The 19,498-nt window shown below is 42.2% G+C and overlaps 1 protein-coding gene across 1 annotated transcript in view; it reads right to left on the minus strand.

Annotated features, from left to right (window-relative positions):
- LOC122797845 (vomeronasal type-2 receptor 26-like) overlaps positions 1-13,728 on the minus strand; it is a 90,128-nt gene extending 76,400 nt beyond the window's left edge. Inside the window, exon 1 of the mRNA XM_044066365.1 lies at positions 13,624-13,728. Coding sequence (XP_043922300.1) covers positions 13,624-13,728 — 105 coding nt within the window. The remainder of the gene's footprint in view (positions 1-13,623) is intronic.
- Between the last annotated feature and the right edge of the window lie 5,770 nt (positions 13,729-19,498).

The following is a 19,498-nucleotide window of genomic DNA, read 5'->3' on the forward strand; positions in this document are numbered from 1 at the left end:
GTGCGTTATGTGACAGATCCTGGCAGCTGACAGTAACTTTCTCCTTGTTTAGCCTGGTGAGTGGAACATCAGTGTCCCTGACTATAGATTCACCTATGACTAGAGTGTTGGGTACATTGTTATGCCTTATGGGCTGTGGTTGAGTGGCACACTGAGTTTGTGGACTATGTATCATTTGGGTTATGTTGGGGGGTAGAGGTTGCATGCGTTTCTGCTTTGGAGGGCTCTGTTGCCTGGGCTGATTTTTATTGGGAGCCTCCATGAATGTATTTCACTTTATATTTCGAATTGTTTCGGTAGCACTTTCAGTCAGAACACAAGGAGTTTCAAGCAGTAAATGCAGAGGTTAACAACAGGGAATATTAATTATACTAGCAAGCCTTGAGACAATCAGATAAAACACAAAAGTTGTTAGACCACTATTTAACACAGCAGGAATAAGGGTGAGAGAAAAAACAGCAATCTCAGCATAGATCAGAAGCCAGCAAATATATATATCTAAATCAATCAAGCAAAAAATATTAGGATAATGCAGAACTTTGTAGTGCCAAAAAATATTTATCACCTTATATTTCAAATTGTTTCACTAGCACTTTCAGTCAGAACACAAGGAGTTTCAAGCAATAAATGCATAGGTTAACAACAGGGAATATTAATTATACTAGCAAGCCTTGAGACAATCAGATAAAACACAAAAGTTGTTAGACCACTGTTTAACACAGCAGGAATAAGGGTTGGAGAAAAACCAGCAATTTCAGCATAAATCAGAAGCCAGCAAATATATATATCTAAATCAATCAAGTAAATATATATATGTACACACACACACACACACACACACACACACACACACACACACACACACACACACACACACACACACACAGACACAGACACACACACACACACACATCTAGATGTTAAAGTACATGTACTGTACTGTTGAATGATTGTGCTGGATGACATGCTTCTGGAGCCATCAGATGTATGTATATCTGTCATGGCTTATTGGTACTTCAGGTTGGCTATGGTGTGTTGGTTCCTGGGTTTGAGCCTTGCAGACACTGTTTACTTTGTTGCTGGGTTCCGGTTACAGTGTCATACACTCAGTTGGCTTCTATAGTGCTTCACCTGTGTAGCTTACCCCCGCGCAAACCCACATACAAATGCTCAAAAGTGCCTTCATCACACTGTATCCAACGGGCCGTGTTCTGCCCAGCAACAAAACACACAGCTCCCTGCAGGCCTCAAACCCAGGACACTGCACACCATAGACAATCTGTAGATACCAATGGCAGATTAACAAATGACACATATGTCTTCATGCACCGTTAATGGGGTTGAGAAGCCCCACACACTATAGGTCTTGTACGAATAGGCATCCCCCCAGCCAAACATGTCCACCCTGCAATATACTACCAAGTGTTGCAGATCCCATAACCAGGACCTGAGACAATATGGGCACACAATGTTACCAGTACTACATCCCACCTGTATGATGTCAAGCTGGTGTTGGTAACATATCATACAGTACAGTCTGGCTCCCATGGGAAATGTAATATGTGGAAACCATCAACATCCCCAGGATGCAGATACACAGACACAGATATACAGATACAGGTATGCATATATACATATATATATATATATATATATATATATATATATATATATATATATATATATATATATATATATATATATATATATATATATATATATATATATACATGTGACTACACATACACACGCAGTTATATGTACAGTAAGATACAGAAGTAGAAGGTGTACACAATATGGAAGAGCCACTATGCCTACAGTTAACCCCTCATTGACTGGACATTGTATGGGCCACCCATACAAATGACAATCGTTGCCTGCAACATACAGCCACAGAGAGGTCATAGGAAATACACCACCCACGGGTTTGCAGACATTTAAACCTTTAATCATGTACTATTACAGTTCTATATGCCATGCCATATAGCTGTTCAGACACTGCCAACTATATAAACAGAGTAGTGCATTTGTGAACCAGTTACAGTAATACAGTAGTCTGGAAAGGTTCCCAACTGTTGCTGTCCAGGCCAAGCCATTCACATTATACAATAGGGAAGACAAACTGGGCCACAGGATACCAAAAAAATCAACAGTATGTAATGCAGGTGTATAGTTCAGCAGCCTCTATCTACATACTATACAAACTCAGTAAGTGGTAAAGACGTCATTTGACCACATAGGTTATAACTGCTACATAGCATGGCATAACTGGCACCATCACGAGCACACCGACAAACAGAACTGTTTGTATGGCAGGGGGCAGTAGTCCTGCATTAACCAGATCCATGTCAATAATGTATATATAGGTGAAGTACATGGTACTTTACATCCAGATACCTTAAGGCAGCTCAGCCCTGATACCCCCACATTTTGTGACAGCCTAGATAATTTATGGTGCTCCCCCCTAGATTCAATAATACAAGGCCATATACCACTGTTACATACACTGGCCTCTGGAGTGCATAAGGGCACACATGTATTATGTAGGTGATGCCCACACATATATGGCCCCAGCCCCACCGTATGTGTGGGGGATACAACAGCAGTGGACTGATGGCAGAAATGGCAGTGTGATATACTCACAGCCCACTACAGAACAACCACCGACAGCATGACATATGTGCAAAGCTTGGTATGTAGGTGATGGACAGAGGCTGAAATACAGGCACATATGTGGACAACTGTTGTCTACACTAAGCAAGGTGATGGTGTTACAGGATAGTCTGTAACATACCCTTAGTCAGGGAATTGAGGTTAAAAACAGACATGGATGTAGCCATGTACAGAAAACACTCAACACACACACTGTCACTGTAATATCTGACACAGGACCTGTGTGGTGGACAGACAGGACATGATAGGCATAGCTCTGGCCAGCATGAGGACAGGCCCACAGTTGCATGCTATGCAGACAGACTGCATTCCAAGGTAAACTAGTATGAACACTGACATCCTGTAACACCAGTACTATACAAATCATAACACAACTCTACTCGTAGTCTGTCTGTAGTTCCTGATCCTCCTACAAATATGTGGCTGCCATGAGGGTGCCAGTTCTCCTGTAAGGGGTACTGCTACCTGCTGTCAGTAGCACTGCTGCCCCCACATAGGACGGATGTCCATCACACAGGAAATGTAAAGGGACCATGCACACATGATGTGGGGATTTATAGTAGGTGGTTACCATGACAGTGTTAATTGAGAGTAGTACACATGTGTAATCATGCATATCTGGCTATCTGAATAAGTATATGTTCATATATTTCCACCATATGGTCTGGACATGAAGTGTAGCCCAACCCCAGCCCATATGATCCCAATGTCGTAGTTGAAGGGGATGTCAGGTATGTATAGCAGGTATACTAGTAGACTATTGCTACTGTCATTGGGATTGTCTTCATAGACATGGTGTGTGTGGGAGGTCACATCTGCTTATAACATGTGTACCACTGGCTACTGACAGACATCCTAAGGACATCATCGTACAGTACTGCTGCTAGCATGTAATGCTGCTGTGGACTGCAGCAGAGATATTGGCCAATATATATGGAAAGTCTGACACACTCTGTACAGTCTAGAGGTATACACATAAGTTCTTAGTGTTACACATGTGTACTATGCCTGACAATATGGATGTAGATGACCAGGTAGATGGGTATGACACATAACGACTGGTATATAATGTCCACCATAGGTTATGCATTCACACAACCCTGTCTGGCCTGACACATTATGACTGTTGGTACAGGGGTGCCATGGCCACATACTATCCAATACATATTGATATACATCTGCACTGCATCCCACTGCCCTGTCTGACATACATGACTGTTAAGGGATGCCCAGCAGTGGTACATCTGGCAAGTATTTGCACATGACATCCCACTGGGTAAGTACACTAAGCTGCTAGGCATGTAACAATGCACTGCGCAGACTGCGGGCAGACTGGCTCAACACTGGCCTACATCTCCTATGGGGGAATGCATATGTACCTGCATATAAAGCAGACTCAACAGGCAAGTCACAGCATAGGGTAAGATACACCTGTGTGAAAGTTCATACCCATAACCAATGTAAACACAGCCACAGCAACATATGCTTAGCTAGCATGATATTACAGTATAAGGGCTATCTGTTCCACACAATCCTCATATGTGCCACTCATAGACTGATCCTACATATACTGGCCTGCTACACAGTTTGGTCTGATGGCTGTCTGTGGTATGGGACATGTGTGTGTATGGCCCTACAAACATGTATGCCAATACAGTACCATACAATGGAGCAGCATGTAACATCTGCCAGGAGTGGAACTAGAACAATGACATCTACCACACTCTATACACAGGCTAAGGTACATATTAACAATACACACACTGTCATTCACCATAGGTACACAGACATCAGTACTGTACGAACATTCACAGAAGGTCCAGGTAATGTCATGAAATTTAATCCGTACTGTACATAACATGTGTACAGTCGGATATATCACTGGCTTGTTCTCAGATATGATGCCACTAATTATGATGCACAGCACATATGCACCACTTCATGCACAACATATGTACAAAGGTTGACAGAGGTGTGGCTGGAAGCACATACACAGGGCCAGTATTGACAAGTTACTGTAATAACCGCATACATTTACTGTTGTTACAGGGTTTGTTGCAACATATGCCCTATGAGGGATATGACGTCAGTGACTATCACGGCTTTCACCATCTACAGACTGCAATCCTCACACTACCTTCTGCAGTCCACAACTAGATGCTCCATGGGTGACACATGAAACCAAGGACACAACACTGCCCAGGCTGCAGATGACCCTGCAGATAGGGATTCCTCATAAACATGGAACTGACATGGCAGATATTGAGACATGTACGACAGCCATATCCACACAAACACTGTTAAACCAACATTACTCCAAATGCAGTATAGCAGCACTTACAGTCTGCAGTCAGGTCAGGCACATCCCCCTCCTGTTTGTTGCACTGTTTCCACAGTGTATGTTGTTAGAGGTAAACCCCAATCCATCTGAAATGCTGTTTGCCACATGACAAATCTAGTTCCTGCTCACAGTGGAAGAAAAGGGCCAACACCACCATGATGTTCCTAGATACTGGAGTGTGTTTACATACAATCAGCTATGGGAATGTTACCACAGCTGTTTCACATGCAGTCAGCTAGGGGAGGGCTGCAATTCATGCAGAGGCCATCAGCTGATCATGAGCATCACTTAAAATACACATGCTGCTGCCTAAGCAAAGCAGGTGTAGGTCTCCACATCCACCAGAGAGGGGGTGGGAGAGGCAGACAGAGGCAAAGACATGTCAGGGAGGGGGTGGGAGGGTAAAACTGAAGCATGTTTGTGTCACACACCTACCAGCACAGGGTATCAAACCCCTGACAACTATGTAGTGCTATCATAGTTCGATGCAGTTACTGGATGCACCACATAGGTTACCTGTTGTAGAGCATTCATAACATATATGTGATGGTGAGTGACAGCTGCAACAGGGATACAGTAGCTGTACAGTAGGTGACATACACATGCCTGTCCACATGAACAGGTGCCAGTGTCAACACATCCACACTCTCACAGGGACACACACACATTGACACACTTGCCAGGTGTACAACTCATCGGTAGTGTGATTGCCACATCACATCACTGTGCAGGTATGACATGCACCACACAGGTCATATGGCAGCTGTATGGGCAAAGGGTATGGGGAGGTGTCTGACATCAGACAGCATGCTGTAGTATGCCCATGGGGGTTGTAAGGAGTGTGGATGTGAACATATGCAACATACGCAGCATGCAGCACACACACACAAACACACAGGGTGCCAGTACTGACATGCATGGGTGTATGTCTGCATGGGTGTGTGGTGTTTGACTGTGCCAGATGGCTGTCCAAGGCTAGGCAATGGGTGTACCTTGGCATCAGGCCACATGATGATGGTCTGCATTGTGGCTCAAGGATATAGTGTCTGCATTTGCCCACACAGATGGGTATTGTATCCCCCATCCGGTCACCTGAGTGACTATTGTGTGTGGCCAATGCTGTGCATTGCTTGCCATGTATGTGTTCCTTAGTCCATGACATGGACGTGGTTGTGAACACAGATTATCATCAAATGTGTCAGTTCTGCCCACCTGTGGTGGGAACGGGTAATGGCCAGCCAGTTAACCCTGCACCTACATTGAGAGCATGCTAACAGCATTCCCTGGTGTCAGTGGCATCTGTCCATACAGGGCATGTTGTCAGGCATGTTATGTCCATTGTGGGTCACATGTGATGGCACCACAGGTGGTGCAGGTGTCCATTGGGGAACATGGGGGAGGTGCACTCTCTGCACGTACGTGTATATTAGACAAATGCTGTCACTCCATAGTTACTATCAGTGGCCAATATGCAGTGTACTACCCACATATTGGCTGTTACCTAGGCATGTGTGTGTGTGTGTGTGTGTGTGTGTGTGTGTGTGTGTGTGTGTGTGTGTGTGTGTGTGTGTGTGTGTGTGTGTGTGTGTGTGTGTATGACACATGGGTTGAGAGTGTGCTCTGGATAATACCGGGGTTGCTAACTGTGATTGCCTGGCCTTGATGTCACATGTATGGGTATGGCTTTGCACCCCAGACTCTCAGCCATTTCACATCTGTTATCCCTGTACGGTGGACATTGTGATATATAGTAGGTCCACCATATAAGAAATATGCAAAACTCACTCCACATTGGCCACAGGTGTCACACCCACCTCTGCATAGGATACTGGTTACAAACACATACACACCTGTCATGTTTGGGAGTAGAACCCCTACCTAATTAGTTTATTACATGACATCACTACACAGTTATAGTACATGCCATGGATATTACTGGAGTACTCCTTCCACAATAGTGTATTTCACAATGACTGACATCAGCAGGATTGCCAAAGTAGGGCATTTGAAATTGGCTGCGAGTGACTAGCCTACAATGCATTGCTCCCTACACAGACAGTGAGACAAACAAAACATCCACAACCGACATGTGTGGGTATAGAACCCCTAATGGAGGTCTATATCACACTACAGCATGAAGCTGTTATAGGATGCACCACAGGGATTACTAGAGAACCCCTTCCCCAAAGGTGTATTTCACAATGACTTCCCCAAAGGTGTATTTCACAATGAATGACATCTGCAGGATTGCCAAGGTAGGGAATTTGAAATGTACTGCGAGTGACTAGCCTAAAATGCATTGCTTCCTACACAGACAGTGACACATACAATACATCTAGAACTGCCATGGGTGAGGATGGAATCCTACCATGGTTCTAATTCACACTACAGCAGTATGCAGTTACAAGATGTGCTACAGAGATTACTGGGCTACAACCTTCCCAGAGATGTATTTCTAAGTGAGTGACATCAGTGCCCTAAAACACATTTCTCTCTACACAGTCAGACATGCACACAAACACACACAATTGCCAAGTTTGGGGTTAGAACTCCCACCTAGCTCCTTTATCACACTATGGCCGTAGGCAGTTACAGGACATGCTATGGAGATTACTGGGCTGCAACTGTCCCAGGGGTGTATTTCTAGGTCAGTGACATCAGCAGCCTTGCCAAAGGTGGGTGTATGAATTGTAAGGGGTGTGAGTATCCTAAAAAGCATTGCTCTCTACACAGTCAGACACACAAACACACACACAGTTGCCATGTCTGGGAGTTAGAACTCCTATCTAACTAGTTTATCACACTCCAGCAGTACGCAGTTATGGAATGTGCTATGGAGATTACTGAGCTACAGCCTTCCCAGAGGTGTATTTCTAGGTGGGTGACATCAGCAGCCTTGCCAAAGTTGGGTATGTGAATTGTAAGGGGTGTGAGTAGCCTAAAAGACATAGCTCTTTATACAGTCAGTGACAGACAGAAATGCACACACAGACTCACACAGTTGCCAAGTCTGAAGTTCAACCTCCTACCTAACTAATTCATCACACTACTGCAGTACTCTGTTACAGGATGCGCTACAGAGATTACTAGGCTGCAGCCTTCCCAGAGGAGTATTTCTAGGTGGGTGACATCAGCAGCCTTGCCAAAGGTGGGTATATGAAATGTAAGGAGTGTAAGTAGCTTAAAATGCATTGCTCTGTACACAGTCAGACACGCACACAAACACTGACACACACTCACACACAGTTGCCAGGTCTGGGGTTAGAATTCCCACCTAACTCCTTTATCACACTATAGTCGTACACAGTTACAGGATGTGCTATGGAGATTACTGGGCTACAATCATTCCAGGGGTGTATTTATAGGTGGGTGACATCAGCAGCCTTGCCAAAGGTGGGTATATGAATTGTAAGGAGTGTGAGTAGCCTAAAAGGCATTGCTTTCTACACAGTCAGAAAGAGACAGACATACACACAAACAGTGACACACACTCACAGTTCCTAGGTTTGGGGTTAGAACTTCTACCTAACTAGTTTATCACACTATAGCCGTACAAAGTTATGGGACGCGCCACAGAGTTTATTGGGCTACAACCTTTCCAAAGGTGTATTTCACATTGGATGACCTCAGCAGGCTTGTCATAGTAGCACTATGGGGTGGGCGTTGTGTGCATGGGCCATAATCCATTCATGTAGAGGTGACATGCAACATGTGGCCACACATGGAGACATATGTCACAGGTACATGTATACAGCTACTAGATGACTACAGCCTTGTCCAGTCATGTTGCACAGCTGGCCTGTGCACCACATAGTCTGTGGTGCTGACAGGTACTGGTCGCTAGTATCTGTAGTGAGTGACATCTGCACCTAATGTGTTTGGGTCACCTTGGCTTTGTGCTGGGTGGGACAGGTCTGGATGGTTCCCTGTCATGGTCACCCTTTTCCACACATCTATGTCCATCTACCTTTGGCTTATTATAGTGTGTTGCCATTACATATATGTCTGTATTCCTATCCACTGTGTGTGCAAGGCAACTGCCAGATATGTCTGGTCCACTGGTGTTTGCAGACATGGCCTTCATGTGTTTACGTGTGTGACCATGCCCGGAATGACCTTTCAGTATGTTGATGACTGACATTGCCTTCATTTCTCTAAGTGTGTGAGCATACCCAGTAAGGCCATCTGTATTGCATGTGTGGATCATGTCCAGGTGATTTGTACTGCAGTGCTGACCTTTATGTTGTACACCAACAGGTGGCAAGCTGTGACTGCAGGGTATCCATTGATCATTTGGCATTGACTGTTGCAACATATCTCCATAGCTGGGGGAACACCTGACTATTTCTATGTTTCTACACAGGATTGGGGGCACACCTGACTGTTGCTACATTTCTGTGTAGGTTGGGGGTCACACCTGACACTTGTACACATTTGCTAGGACTGTACTGGTATGTCATGTACTCCATTTCAGTCAGTAGTCTTAACTATCATGCTGGCAATCCCATACGAGTGTACTACAGTTCTTATCTTTGGATTACCTACATATTAGTTTCTGACTTCCTAGCCTTCACAACTGACGTCCCACTACCTGGCCTGCTGTAGTCTGTCTGTGTAGGCCTGGGGGGTGGTTACCCATAGCTCTCATTCAGAGGCCATAGTACAGCATTTGTTTGTGTTTATCTACACCTGTCCTGCTGGCTGTGACTGTTGTTGGGTATGTGACCCACCTCCTGACTGGCATGTGTCAGTCCCTTATCTTGTGGGTCTCCCAGTATTGATGGTGGTGCTGCAGGGCTGCCTATGTCGGATGCACATAGTACACTCCATATGCATGGTTAGGCACAGGTAGTGTAATGCTTGGCATCCCTTTTACTGTATGTGAGAGTCAGAGAGAGGTGCTATTCCCTGGGTCCCTCCCATGTCAGAGTATGTGCTATGCATTGCCTCTTTGCCAGAGCCAGAGCATACTGGGCATGCTTCCTTCTGCCTACTGAGGCAGGCTCAGGTTGTTCTTCCTCTGAGTCACTCTGTGCCTGTGCAGGCCTTGGCATTGGTGGGGGGCTGTGTGGCCCTGCCCCATGCTGCTCCTGCTGCAGCTGTTTCCGCAGGATCATATTGTGTAGCATGGAACATACAAGGACGATTTGGATACATGTAGTTGGTGAGTACTGCAAGGCTCCACTGGATGTGTCCAGGCACCAGAACTGTGATTTGAGCATCCCAAACGCACGCTGTATTATGATTCTTGTTTGTGTGTGTGCCTCATTATGGAGTTCTTGTTCGGGTGTGTGTGCATCACGGCTCCAGCGCATATCCAGCATCCCCCACTAGGTGACTGTGTGGGATGTCCCCATTGGCATATTTTTGGTACAGCTCCGTTAGATGCCAGATGTGGGAATTGTGATAGCAGCCAGCACACACGTTCAGTATTATGCCCTGGGCATTGCACACAACCTAGCAGTTGATGGAGGGGAAGCCCTTGCGGTTGATGTAGACTAGACCCTGCTCACCAGGTGGTGCTTTGATGTGTATGTGCGTGCAGTCTATTGCAGCCATTACTTCAGGGTATTCTGCTATTTGGTGGAAGAGACACATATTGCTGGCCAACGCCTCACAGGTGATGGTGAAATATACGTGCTCACCGACATGTGCTGACATGGCATTCAAGAACTGGTGGAGTACCCTGGATGCTGATGCCTGTGAAATCCTCATCATATCCCCAGTTGGTCTTTTGAAGGTACCTGTAGCTAGTATTCTTATGACTACACACTGTACACTCTTCTTCATCTCCTCACTGTGGGTTGCTCAGCAGCATTCACATCCTCACCACCCTCAGCCTCTTCCACAAGTTGTATGATAGCTATTGCAGTCCCTAACATTTTGCTGTTGTGAGTGTTAAAAGTTCCCCTCTTGTTTACACCAGTGGAGCAGGGTGTGGGAAAAAAACAGAGGGGTAGGTGTTTGCATAGTTTATAGTAGTGTTCTGGGCTGGGCTGGTCTTCTGCCTGTGTAACTAGCTGTATCCAAAAAATTTAACTTGGCAGCTAACCTAGTGCCCCTTGATAGGTTCATTGGTAGGTACTAGGCTATCTGCCCGAGGGCATTTATAAGCCTAGCCAGAGTGTGCCAGCTTTCACCACCCCATTGATTAATTAACTGAGCCTCTATCAAGAAGAGCCAATGAAGTGATCCCAGGGGTGTATTTTCTGTTACCCATCCACTCGTCAAGGTTTCTCTTGAAGAGTGTTAGTGAGGGGCTCTGACTAATGTAGTTAGGAATTTTGTTCCAAAGCATGGGGAGTCTTTGTGACAGGAATCTATCCCTCCAGCATGTTCTATTTATTGTTGTGGTGAGGTTTAGCTCACTAGAGGGAGTGGCTCTCCGTGACTTGGATTTCTTTAGGTGGAGCATGTCCATCAATTCTGAGTTGGACATGGCTTTGTAAGTCAGGCAGAAATCACCTCTGAGTAAGCGATATGCCACTGAGTACAGTCAGAGTTTTTCCAGCTGGGCTGCAAAAGACATATGTTTTAGGCCTGTAATCATCTTGGTGAGGTACTTTTGTGGTCTTTCCAGCTGTTGGAAGTGTCTTGTGTGGTACATCCCAAATGGGGCATTGAGCTCTATGATGACTCTGATGAGTGATGAGTAGAGGGGCACTATAACCTCTTTATTTCTAGATGTGAACCCGTTAGTAATCAGATGGGCTGCATTGAAGGATTTCCTAACTACTTTGGCAATATGATTGTCAAATGAGAGATTACTATCTACCTGAGTCCCCAGATCTCTTATTACCGCTTCTATATTAAGGGGGCTGCCACCTATGTGGTAATTCATGGGTGCTTTGTTCTTCCCAAATGGGATGACTATGCATTTTTTGGCATTTAGCTTGAGACCATGACTTTGACACCAGGTGTCCATCTCAGTAAGGCCCTTTTGGAGAATGTCCGTGTCAGCCTTACCTTCCTATTGCTGCTTTCCCTTCCCATTGTCCTTCTGTTTCAGCCCAGGGGTACGCCGCACAATTGGTGTATTCAAATGTGCGCACTGTTGCTATTTCCTGGTTTAACTTCCTTCATCTTCCTGTAGATCCCGGTGGGCGGTGCGCATGCCCACTTGTCAGAAGTGCTAGGCAGGTTTAGACACACCCCCTAGTTTAGCTGTGCTAATCTAGGAGTAATCACGAGCCACAGGGCTGCAATCCGCTTACAGTATGCCTGACACACCCACCCATGATGTCACCTACCTCCTAGTCTTGCACTTGGCTATTCATACACTTACACTGTTGGGACCTGCCTCACATGCTGGAGAAAACTGAGATTTGCTATCCTTCCCCTCATTTGCATAGGATTGCCTGCTAATGCGTAGTTACATGTGTTACACTGAGCCTCCCCCCTTAGCTAACACTATTCACTGGCCAGGTTGACTTTTGCCTGCCATTGACTTGCATGGCAGAATACTCATTTCATTGGAATGCTTGTTTTAGGTTTTTTTATTTTCCCCCTGATCCCGTTTGCATGCCGCTGCCCTATGCTTCAACAGCCGTGATCGCCGGTAATAAAATAAAAGTAGTATTTTGTACATTTTGCATTGTTTGCAATGCCAATGGCCTTATACTTGGCCATTGGCATGCTTCCTCAATGATATGCTGCCTTTATTTGGAGCTGTCATGTCCCCATTTTGGAGTTTGCAGAACCGTACTCAGTTACTAACCGAGTACATTTCTGCATATTATGCTAGTCCTGCATGCCCTGATTCCAGCTTCATGGATAGCAGATTTGCCTCATTTGCATGTTTTTCACCTTTTATTGTCAAATTTCTGTCACAGGAATGTAATCTTGTGGGAGATGTATTGGTTGTCCTTATATAGTTAATTTCTTTGCACATATGACTAATATTTGGTTTAGACTGGACATGTTGTATTATTGTAGAACAGAGAGAGTTATTTATGCTATTAAATGTGGGTGCAACAAGTTTTATATTGGACAAACAAAGATAATGTTTAAAACAAGATTATTGGAGCATTTGAGGGAAATCAGGATAAAGAAAGTAGAGAGTCCCTTAGCTCAACATTTTCATGAATATCATGGTGGGAATTCTGATGGTCTAAAAGCCACGATTTTGGAACAAATTTTTATGAATGAATTGGATATAAATATAATTAAGAATACGCTTTTAAAAAAATAAACTATTTTTATTTTAAAATATGGTACTCTGATACCGAAGGGTCTGAATACAGACTGTTGTTTGGAAAAGTGTCGTTTGAAATGCACTGTGTCACTTTAAGTTTTAATTGTTTAATGACTTGTTTGATGATTTAATAGTTGTAAACTGTTTTAACATGTGGTGTGTTACTCCTTGAAGGCTTATTGTGGCCGAGGCGCTAGAGAAATAAACTTTTTATATTGGCCGTTGTGGTTTCGTTTTGTGATGCAACAATTTGGTCTCTTCAGTTGTTTGGTGTTGCTTTTTTCTATGGCCAGTGATCCAGCTAACAATATTCCACGGATTTTTAGAGAGGAGAATGCAGGTACCTCTCAGCGTACTATTGATGGTTTTCTAAGCTCTAATCTAGAATGGGAACGAGACTGTTTGACAGAAATACAGGCAATGAAAACAGTTCAGGTGTACCAGTGTAGGAACGTTTTTTAGCAGAAACATGAAACAAACGATTGAATAATCCGTTTGCGAATATCGGTAAACGTTCCATGGATTATCCGGTGGAGGTAAAAACTCTAATTTCTAAGTTAAGTAACTTAATGAACAAGGAAATGGCTACCTTTTATAATTATACAAGTTTACAAAGGTACTTGGACCTGGATATTATCCCATGCGGTCTGAGAGCTGTTAAGTTTCCATCTGAACCCTTTGATGCTACTTGTGCTGATGATAAGGCTTTTAAGCAGAGGTGGGAGAAAGCGGCACACCTTTGCTCCAAAGAGTGGATTAATATCTTAATAGAAAGAGATATTATCAAGTTGTCTAACATCAAAAAAGATATTAACATGGTGTGTACTAATTTAATGTCTGCTTTAGACAGAACTCGATTTGAGTCCTGTTTATGTGATATTCAAGATAAATTAAACATACAAGAAAAGAAAGTACTTGAGCAAAAAATGTATAAGATTCAGAGGGATCTTCGAGATTTTGAAAAAGGTACCACCTTTTTCAGGTCGTCCAATCAAAGATCACGTTCCAAAGTCCATTTCCAGAATGGGGCGGGCTGGGTGAGAGACAGAACTGCAAGCACTAATAGTGCGGATATGCCTGCCAGTGTTTGTGGTAGGCGTTACAGTGAGAATGAAGAGAATAATGACTTTCCACCTTTACCATCTCTGGTAAATGATCGCTATTTTCAGGACAATTTTCGTCAACATAGTGACCACAGCCGGCAGCAGAAAAGAAGTTATTCTGAACGGGAGCAATACAGAGGGGGACCACATCGCCCATGGTGTGATAATAAAAGGACAAAATGGTATTAATACATGTTGTAGTTCTAATAATGTGGTTAATTTATCTGGTTGTCATGTTAATGAGAGTATTATTACTGTTGAACCATGGATTAAAGTTTGTGCCGACAGTTATACCCCAATTATATGAATGCAAAATAGAATTGTTTAAATTTGTTAGAAAGTTACATTTGTGGTACTATTTTGAGCATTTATTTTCTCCTGGGGCTGTTGAAGAAAGTGATTATGAAAATACCTATAGTAACGATGAAGGCGTATTAGAAATGGATTCATGTGATTCTTTTGTATCCTGCAAAAGTGATTTGAATGCATATTGTGCTATAGATACTTCTGTAGTAGCAAGTAAGAGTAAGTTTATGCCTCCTTTCTTGCATGAAGGAATCAAAAGATTCCAAGCTATGGTTGATTTTGAGTTTGATTTATTATTTAAAACTTTTAATTTGAAACAGATTGATTATAACTTGTCTAAAAGAGAATGGTTGGCTTTAGTAAAATTTTCTAAACAGAAAGACTTGGTAATCAAACCCTCTGAAAAGGGGAATAAAACAATAATTATGCATTGCACACAATATTTAAAAATGTGTTTAGACTTACTAGGGGATGAGAAAGTATATCGAATAATAAATGATGATGTTATTGAACAAGCTAAAAAAAGGTTATGCATCTTTAATACAAAAGGGCCTAAGATTGGGCTATTGATCTGAAACTGATGTTAAAAATAAGCTAATGACTGTAGATACAGGTCCAGAATTTTTATTGTCTACCCAAAATTCATAAGGATATTAGGAATCCATCGGGTAGACCTATAGTTTCAGCTAGTAATTATTTTTTGCATAATTTGGGGGTTATTTTACATAAGATATTATTGAAAGAAGCCAAGAAACTTCCCTTGTATATTCAAGACTCTTTTGATTTTTTAAGTAAAATAAAAGATGTTATGTGGAAAGATAACATGTATTGGATCATGTTGGACGTGAACAGTCTTTACACTAACATTAAACGTGTTTGGATTAGAGGCATTATTATGTCAGATGGGAGATTATCCTTTCACACATTATATTTTAGACTTAGTTAAATTTTGTTTGGAGAATAATTATTTTTATTTTGATAGTCAAGTTTTTCATCAAATACAGGGTACAGCAATGGGTGCTCCGTTTGCACCCATGTATGCTAATATTTTTATGGGTTTGGTTGAACAAGAGTGTATCTATACTAATTCTTTTGTTAAAAAACATGTTAAATTTTACTTCAGATACATAGATGATTTGATCTTCTTATGTGAAGGAGGTATACACTTGGTATTAAATTTTGTGCAGGAAATTCAATCCAGTAGATTTGATATATTGTTTAATGGCTTACAATATGGGCAACAGGTTTCATTTTTGGATATTAATTTGCATGGAACTGTTGGAAAACATATTAGCACAAGTATTCATAGGAAATTTGAATCCCCTAATGAGTTTCTAATGGGTACTAGTTGCCATCCAAAACATACTATTGAGTCTCTACCGTATGGTGAATTTTTGAGAATCTCAAGGTTATGTAATGAAGATAATGTATTTATAAAAGAAGTACAGCGCACTAAGGCTATGTTTGAGAATAGACAATATAATACCAGATTAATTGAACAAGATACTCATAAAGTATTGAACATTAGATATAATATAAGACAATTATATGAATCTCGGCACAACACTAATGTTGTTACTTACAAAAATGTAGAAAATTTATTTGCAGTTTCCACTTATAATGTTTGTAGTGATAGTATCAGACAACATATAGTACATTTTTGGGAATTTTTAAAACATTTTGGTGAACTTAGTGGTTTAACAAATAAGAAATTAGTGTTCTCTTATAAGAGGGGCAGAAATATTAAGGATATGGTAGTACATACCAGATTTTGTAGACCCGAGTCTAAATTTTATTATCAAATTTCTGTCACAGGAACACAATCTTGTGGGAGATGTATTGGTTGCCCTTATATAGTTAATTTCTTTGCACATATGAATAAGATTTGCTTTAGACCAAATGGGTTGTATAATTGTAGAACAGAGAGAGTTATTTATGCTATTAAATGTGGGTGCAACAAGTTTTATATTGGACAAACAAAGATAATGTTTAAAACAAGATTATCGGAGCATTTGAGGGACATCAGGATAAAGAAAGTAGAGAGTCCCTTAGCTCAACATTTTCATGAATATCATGGTGGGAATTCTGATGGTCTAAAAGCCAAGATTTTGGAACAAATTTTTATGAATGAATTGGATATAAATATAATTAAGAATATGCTTTTAAAAAAAAGAAACTGTTTTTATTTTAAAATATGGTACTTTGATACCGAAGGGTCTGAATACAGACTGTTGTTGGAAAAGTGTTGTTTGAAATGCACTGTGTCACTTTAAGTTTTAATTGTTTAATGACTTGTTTAATGATTTAATAGTTGTAGCTGGAGTTATATAAACTATTTTAACATGTGGTGTGTTACTCCTTGAAGGCTTACTGTGGCCGAGGCGCTAGAGAAATAAACTTTTTATATTGGCCGTTGTGGTTTCGTTTTGTGGTGCAGCAATTTGGTCTCTTCAGTTGTTAGGTTTAGACACACCCCCTAGCTTAGCTGTGCTAATCTAGGAGTAACCACGAACCACAGGGCTCCAATCCACTTACAGTATGCCTGACACACCCACCCATGATGTCACCTACCTCCTAGTCTTGCACTCGGCTATTCATACTCTTACACTGTTGGGACCTGCCTCACATGCTGAAGAAAACTGAGATTCGCTATCCTTCCCCTCATTTGCATAGGATTGCCTGCTAATGCATAGTTACATGTGTTACACTGAGCCTCCCCCCTTAGCTAACACTATTCACTGGCCAGGTTGACTTTTGCCTGCCATTGACTTGCATGGCAGAATACTCATTTCATTGGAATGCTTGTTTTAGTTTTTTTTTTATTTTCCCCCTGATCCCGTTTGCACACCGCTGCCCTATGCTTCAACAGCCGTGATCGCCGGTAATAAAATAAAAGTAGTATTTTGTACATTTTGCATTGTTTGCAATGCCAATGGCCTTATACTTGGCCATTGGCATGCTTCCTCAATGATATGCTGCCTTTATTTGGAGCTGTCATGTCCCCGTTTTGGATTTTGCAGAACCGTACTCAGTTACTAACCGAGTACATTTCTGCATATTATGCTAGTCCTGCACTCCCTGATTCCAGCTTCCCGAATAGCAGATTTGCCTCATTTGCATGTTTTTCACCTGCAAATGGGGTAATGTGCATACGGGAGCTAGGAATGTGCAGCACTAGTGCTAGAGCACTCGTGCTCATGCATGCCAAATGAGCACGTATGTGGATCCCTCGGCCGCCATATTGCCAACATTACCCCTTACACTGATCATGCACACCGTGCAAGCTTTTCAGAATGCGGGGGAAAGACTTTCCAAAACACTCAGGGATCAAAGAAGAAAAATATTTTTAAAAGGGACTCTCTAATGCCAGACAGACATATATTGTGTTTATCTCTGGGAATGATACTATTAAACTTCTGAAACAGACCATTTTTATAAGAAACGGAGAGCATTTGTTTATTTCAAAAGTAATCAACAACTAGATATGAAAAACTGAATTCTTACAAATCTTAGAAGTTCTGACTTGCTTTTTTGGTGGGGTTAGTACACCCTAAAGTGGACTGATTTTTTTTGTTTCACCAGACAGAATATATTACATAACAGGATATTGGTAAATTCTTAATGAGTAATACATAAATTACAGAATGATTCCCTTTATGACAGAATAAATAGTTTAAATACATTGTCTAACTTGAAAAGATGTTTAAAAGAGTATTCACCTTATACAGCTACAAACATCCTCCAGATTCAGCAAGCCCTGCACGGTGTGCAGGAACAGTGCAGAAGCTCCAAGAGGCAATATGGCCACCAAGCGATCCAGGAATTAGCTGCAAGGATGTGCACGAGCGCTCCTGCACTATTCCTGCATGGACTCAGCTCCTGTATGCAAATTACCCCATTTGCAGGTGAAAAAACATGCAAATGAGGTGAATATGTGATCCAGGAAGCTATCAGCCGGCCGTGCAGGACTATTGTAGTGTGCAGAAATGTACTCGGTAAGTAACCGAGTACATTTCTGCAAACTACAAAATGGAGCCATGACAGCTCCAAATAAAGTGTGTATACTATGTGGAAACCATTTGGCCATTGGCATAGAAAACAGTTGCAAAAATAAGAAAATAACTTTTTTTAGCCGATTTCAGCTGTTTAAGCATAGGACAGTGGCACACAAATGGGATCGGGCTGAAAATAGGAAAAATAACCTGAAATAAGCATTCTAACCAAAATCACTATTTTGCCATTATACTCAATGGCAGGCAGAAGACAACATGGCCAGTAAATAGTGTTTGCTAAGGGGGGAGGCTCAGTGTGGGACCTGTAACTATGCATTAGCAAGCAATCCTATGCAAATGAGGGGAATGATAATGAATCCCAGATTTCCCCTCAATGCTAGTCAGCACCCAAGAGTGTAAGTGCAGGAATGGCATGGTCCAACCCTAAGAGTTAGCTGACATCATGGGGGGTGTGTCAAGCATACTGTTAGTGGATTGAAGCCCTGTAGCTTGGGTTTGCCCTTAGCTTAGCAGAGCTAGGCAAGGGGGTGTGTCTTAGGCAGCCTAGCACTCTTTACATACCTAAGTGGGTGTGTGCGCCAGGCACGGAGTTTAAAGGGAAAAAAAAAGTAAATCAGGAAACAGCAGCTCTGTGCACATTTTAGCACTGTGTTAGCACGGTGCACCCCCGGGATTAAATAGGAAGACTATGGGAAGGGAAAACAGCAGTAGGAAGGTAATAAAGGAGAACTAGCATAGCTAGCAGGTGAAATATATCAGAATCAGCCAATTAAACAGGCAGCAGCTCAGCCCGGAACACTACTATAAACTATGCAAACACCTTTTTCTATGTTTTTTCCCACATACTCTACACCACTGGTCTATACAA

The sequence above is a fragment of the Protopterus annectens genome, chromosome 3.part1 (genome assembly GCF_019279795.1).
Source record: "Protopterus annectens isolate FY-2018-M chromosome 3.part1, PAN1.0, whole genome shotgun sequence".
In the NCBI taxonomy this organism is placed as follows: Eukaryota; Metazoa; Chordata; order Ceratodontiformes; family Protopteridae; genus Protopterus; species Protopterus annectens.